Here is a 6,000-nt window from a genome sequence, read left to right as displayed (position 1 = left end):
CACGAACTTGCTGGCCAGGCTTGAACTCAAGGTGGAAAGATTTTGTAATTCAGCGTGCCGGCGATAATTCACCGACTCTTCCAGAAAGACACTGCGGGAGTTTTAATGTACCAAGCAAAGCTGACACGCAGGACGTCCGGCTTAACGTCCTGAACGATTTGTGATTTAACACCCCGCCTGAAATCTCGAGTCTCTCACACTGTGAATCGCCGCCATTTTCCGATATATTTTTCGATACATCCGAATCTGTAACTTAAAAAAAATTTTTTAGTCATTAATCAAATAATTAATCGATTAATTGATTAATCAATTATTCAAAAATAGCCTTGACAGCGAAATCACTTGGTCATTGTCATGTCCAAATATCAGCTTTCTAGCTCAAAAGGTACTTGATATAATGACCATAAGAGAAAGGAAATATATAAGTACTTAATTATTTGAGAATAATTAAATAAATAATCAATAAATTGATTAATCAAAAAATCAAAAATATATTTTACAGCCAATCACTTGGTCATTGGAATGTCCAAATATCAGCTTCCTAACTCAAAAGGTGCCTGAGATAATGGCCAGAAGAGAAAGGAAATGTGTAAGTACTTAATTAATCGCTAATAATTAAATAACTCATCAATTAATTGATTAATCAAAAAACAAAAAATACTCTTTTTGAAAAAGTACTTGCTCACTATTGTGCCGAAATTTCAGCTTCTTAGCTCAAAGGATGGCCGAGGTATTGCCCGGACAACCAAGAAAACAAACAAACAAGAAAACAAGTACAGATACATTCAAAGTACACCGCCCCCATGCCAAATAATTAAATATCCTCCAGCGCGGCATTGCCGGGGCGCATTCGGCGCACGGCAATACCTCAGTGCAGCTCATAGAGACTGCATTGGGAGGGAGAGGTGTACAATAATTGATTGATTAATTGTATAATTAAAATCAATAAAAGATTATCACAAAATATTTTCTTAATCAATTGGCTAATAGCATAACTAAACCACTAGTGCTTCATCCGAAGATGTATCTTTTAGAAATTTAATTGAATAAGTCATTAATAAAAAATAAATAATTAATTGATTAATCAATAAATAATTAATCGATTAAATGATTAATCAATAAATCAAAAATATCCTTGATAGCCACATCACTTGGTCACTGTCATGTCCAAATATTAGCTTCCTAGCTCAAAAGGTGCCTGAGATATTGGCCAAATGAGAAATAAAATAAATAAATGATTAATAATGAAAATAAATAAATAGTAATCATTAAAAAATCAAATTATTAATCAATTCGGTCATAGAACACATAAACCACCACCATTTCATCAGAATCTGTAACTTCCAAAAAACAAATTTTTTGTCATTAATCGAATAATTAAATAATTAATCGATTAATTGATTAATTAATAAATAAAAAATAGCCTTTGCAGCCAAATCACCTGGTCATTGGCATGTCCAAATATCAGCTTCCTAACTCAAAAGGTGTCTGAGTTAATGGTCAGAAGAGAAAGGAAATGTAATTAATTAAATAAGTACTTAATTAATCGCTAATAATTAAATAACTCTTCAATTAATTGATTAATCAAAAAACAAAAAATGTTTTTTTGACAAAGGACTTGCTCACTATTGTGCCGAAATTTCAGCTTCCTAGCTCAAAGGATGGCTGAGATATCACCCGGCCAACCAAGAAAACAAGAAAGAAAGCAAGAAAACAAACAACCAACCAGAGTGAAAACTGAGTACTCCCTTTTAGCGTGCGACACTGCTGAGCCCCATTTGGTGCCCGGCAATGACGTTATGCAGCGCCTGGAGATGGCGTAGGAAAGGTGCGGTGTACAACAACCAGAGTGAAAACTGAGTACTCCCTTTCAGCCTGCATCATTGCCGAGCCCCCTTCGGTGCCCGGCAATGACGTTATGCAGCGCCTGGAGATGGCATTGGAAAAGGTGCGGTGTACAACAACCAGAGTGAAAACTGAGTACTCCCTTTCAGCCTGCGTCATTGCCGAGCCACCTTCGGTGCCCGGCAATGACGTTATGCAGCGCCTGGAGTTGGCATAGGAAAGGAGCAGTGTACAAAAACATCGCCATTTTATAAGATTTCATTTACAGCCTCGCATTATGTTCACACGACTACAAATTCTCTTGAATGGCAGTTTTATTAACTTTACCCAAGTAGGGCAATACAGTTTATCATATACAGTGCGTCTAAACAAACTTTGCACAAGTTGATTTCTCAGACAAGAGATGTGCCAAACAAATATATATATTTTCTGATGTCAACAAAGGAAAATGTTGATGCATGTATATAATGCTGGCCAATCCCTGAGAAAGTTATCTTTCATGTTCAAAGAGATCATTGCATCTTGGTATCAATCAGGCAACGAAGCTGGGCAGCTGTGTTGTGCAAATAACTCATCGAGTCTTTTTTCCAACTCTACATTGGTGCCTCGTAAGCCTTGGACCACACGGGATGACCATTCAAAGTATTTCTGAACCCGTTCGTCACTCCATCCTAAGAAAAAAAAAGAAAGAAATAGGATGTCAGTCATTTCGATTAAAAAAACATTACAGTGTTGTATATTTTAACGTGAAATTACATTTGATCTTTCCTTTACTGGATCCCACGCCTCCATAACATCTTATGACGTACGAGCAAGGGTACCCACAGTTGCCCGCTGATATTTATAATCGTGTTGGCATTTTGAAGAAATCAAAATGTTTTTTTGTTTTTTGGGGGGTGGCGGGGGCGGCTAAACACTTCCCTATACCCACTAAGGAAAGGGGTTGGGGATCATTTAATATTACCTTTCACGTAGATATAAAGGCTGGGCACTATAGAGCAATTTTTAAAAATACAAAAATACAAAATCTGTTTATTCAAAATTTTCAAAAAAGTTTTTTTTGAACACATGTTTTCCCCCAAAAGTTTATAAAATTTGACTAAGATCTGTTTGGCCATCTCTGAGGAAAATGGTGACACAAAGACAGACAGCCAGACAGGCTATCATACAGATGAGCATATTCAACACTTAAGCATGAAATTACGATTTAATCCTGTTTATACACACCTTGACAATCCACAACAAAAACTGGTCTCAATTTACAAACACTTTTAACTTATCTTGATCAATTTGCTCCAATCCTCACTCAATTCCTTAAAATTCACAATATGTGTCCTTGGTTGACCACCGATTTGCATTCTCTCAAAATAACGTGGCCAATTAGAAAATACAACAAATTTCAGTCAGTTGTAAATTACCTGACCTTCAAAATGGCCAAGGTCTACGACACATAATCATGCTAAAGCATATGCCTTACAGTCACGTGAAAACATAAGTACACCCCATGTAAAGTTTAGACTTTTTCAACATATTTCAACATACAGCTATTTGATCTTCATTTCAACAATATTGATAGATAAAGGTGATAAAATATAACAAATATCATGAAACATTTACATTTTGTAGTCCATTGTATAATTTAAATAGACATAAATGCAAATTCCGCATGTGGAAAAAGTAAGTACACCCCTATATTTATCACGGCTTCAAATACCTAAAATTAGAATCAGGTGCACCAGCTCAGGTGCAAATGATTAGAACATCGTTAGAGAGGATCTTGGAGGAACCTGTCTTATTTAAACCTCAGACATTTAGTTTGGTTTGCTCTTTGTTGTTGAAGTGTGCGGCGTCACCATGCCTGGATCTAAAGAGCTCTCTGAGGCCTTCAGAAAGAAGGTTATAGATGCCTACGAGTCTGGGAAGGGATTTAAAAAGATCTCCAAACAATTTGAAATCAATCATTCGACTGTCCGGAAGATCATCTACAAGTGGAGAAGATTCCAAACAACTACCAACTTGTTCAGGCCAGGCCGCCCCAGCAAGTTCAGCCCGAGAGCAGACCGCAAGATGCTGAGAGAAGTCTCCAAGAACCCCAGAATGTCATCACGTGACCTACAGGTAGCTCTTACCACTGTTGATGTCAAAGTGCACAAGTCTACCATTAGAAAGAGGCTGCACAAATTTGATCTACATGGGAAGTGTGCCAGGAGTAAACCTTTCCTGTCCAGAAAGAACATCAGGGCAAGACTAAAGTTTGCCAATGAACACCTCGGCAAAGACCAGCACTTCTGGAACAATGTGCTCTGGACAGATGAGTCAAAGGTAGAGCTATTTGGCCACAGTGCCAGAAGACATGTTTGGCGAAAACCAAAGAGCATTTGACCACAAGAACCTGATACCAACTGTAAAGCATGGTGGTGGAAATATTATGGTTTTGTGGCAGCTTTGCTGCATCAGGGCCTGGGCAGCTCACCATCATATGTGAATTCTTCATTGTACCAGAGGGTGCTTGAGGATAATGTGAGGCCATCTGTCGGAAAGTTGAAGCTCAACCTAAGGTGGACGTTGCAACATGACAATGACCCTAAACATACCAGTAAATCCACCAAGGAATGGATGAAAAGAAAGAAATGGAGGGTTCTGGAATGGACAAGTCAAAGCCTGGATCTAAATCCCATGGAGATGTTGTGGGGGGGATTTGAAACGAGCTGTGCATGCAAGAAACCCCTCAAACATCGCACAGCTGAAAGAATTCTGTATGGAGGAGTGGGCAAAAATTTCTCCCAGTCGATGTCAGAGACTGGTAGACAGTTATAAGAAACGCCTACTTGAGGTTGTTTCTGCCAAAGGGGGCAATACCACCTATTAGAGCCAAGGGTGTACTTACACTTTCCACATGCGAAATTTGAATTTATGTTTATTTAAATTACTAGGGCATGCCCGTACTATATATATATCTAAAATTATATCCTCCCCCTCTATTTACATGAAATGGTTGGGTCCATTCGCAAAGCCAAAGCGAACGGCTTGCGAGTACGGTGACAATCCCCCCCCTCTATTTACATGAAATGGTTTGGTCCAAAGCGAACGGCTTGCGAGTACGGTGACAATCCCCCCCCCCCCCCCTCTATTTACATGAAATGGTTTGGTCCAAAGCGAACGGCTTGCGAGTACGGTGACAATCCCCCCCCTCTATTTACATGAAATGGTTTGGTCCAAAGCGAACGGCTTGCGGAGTTTGGTAAAGAAATCGCCATAGCGTGCACAAACGCGCAGGAAAGCGAAAGAATCGCAAATTAGTTTTAATTAGTTTTAAAACATAGTTTAACGCCAACATAGCGGCAACATAGTTTGCCAACGTGAAATAAATGAATACGCTCTCAAATGTGCCGTCCGAGGCAGAGTCTGTTCGCCACGTTCGGCACACGTGATAACTCGCTGCTCTCTGATTGGTTGAATCGTTTTTTGGACATAGCTCGGTAACTACTTCTCCGATTAATATGAAACCTTGAAAAGGCACATCCTCGGGTCCCCAGCAATATACCTGGCAAGTTTCAAGTATATCGGACCCGTGGTTGTCGAGAAACAGCGGTCACAGACAAACACACAGACACACAGACATTCACACAGAGATTACTGGAATTATAGATAGATACAATGTACTACAAAATGTAAATGTTTCGTGAGATTTGTTATATTATATCACCTTTATCTATCAATATATTTGAAATGAATATCAAATAGCTGTATGTTGAAATATGTTGAAAAAGTCAAAACTTTACATGGGGTGTACTTACTTTTTCACGTGACTGTATATTACCATACGTTGATTTTTTTTTGTATGCTCAGTCGAGGCTCATATAAGAGCTAACACATATAACATATAATAAAGGAAGTGGGAGACAAGAGGGGGGGGGGGGGGGGGTAGAAAGAGAAGCACATCACCAGTAGGGAACAAGGACATCAGGAGATATGTGGAAGAGAGAGGGCTGGGGCGGGGTACATGGGATAAACAAGATCCTGTATACCTCATATGTTTCCTCAGTGCAGTACTGATAAATCTCTTCATAACCTTGCTAATGCAGCTTAGGAGACTAATTGGCCTGTAACTGTCTGGGACAGGGCACGAGTTCTTCTTATTGACTGGCACTACAT

General features: G+C 39.1%; 1 protein-coding gene across 1 annotated transcript in view; it reads right to left on the bottom strand.

The window, feature by feature from the left end:
- Positions 1–2,141: 2,141 nt before the first annotated feature.
- The window catches only part of HDDC3 (HD domain containing 3), a 39,009-nt gene continuing 35,150 nt past the window's right edge, over positions 2,142–6,000 (bottom strand). The window contains exon 4 of the mRNA XM_068113578.2: positions 2,142–2,516. Coding sequence (XP_067969679.1) covers positions 2,374–2,516 — 143 coding nt within the window. The 3' untranslated portion in view covers positions 2,142–2,373. The remainder of the gene's footprint in view (positions 2,517–6,000) is intronic.

Source organism: Myxine glutinosa, chromosome 4 (genome assembly GCF_964187855.1).
Source record: "Myxine glutinosa chromosome 4, kmMyxGlut1.1, whole genome shotgun sequence".
NCBI classification, from domain to species: domain Eukaryota; kingdom Metazoa; phylum Chordata; class Myxini; order Myxiniformes; family Myxinidae; genus Myxine; species Myxine glutinosa.
This window is presented reverse-complemented; position numbering and strand designations above follow the sequence as displayed.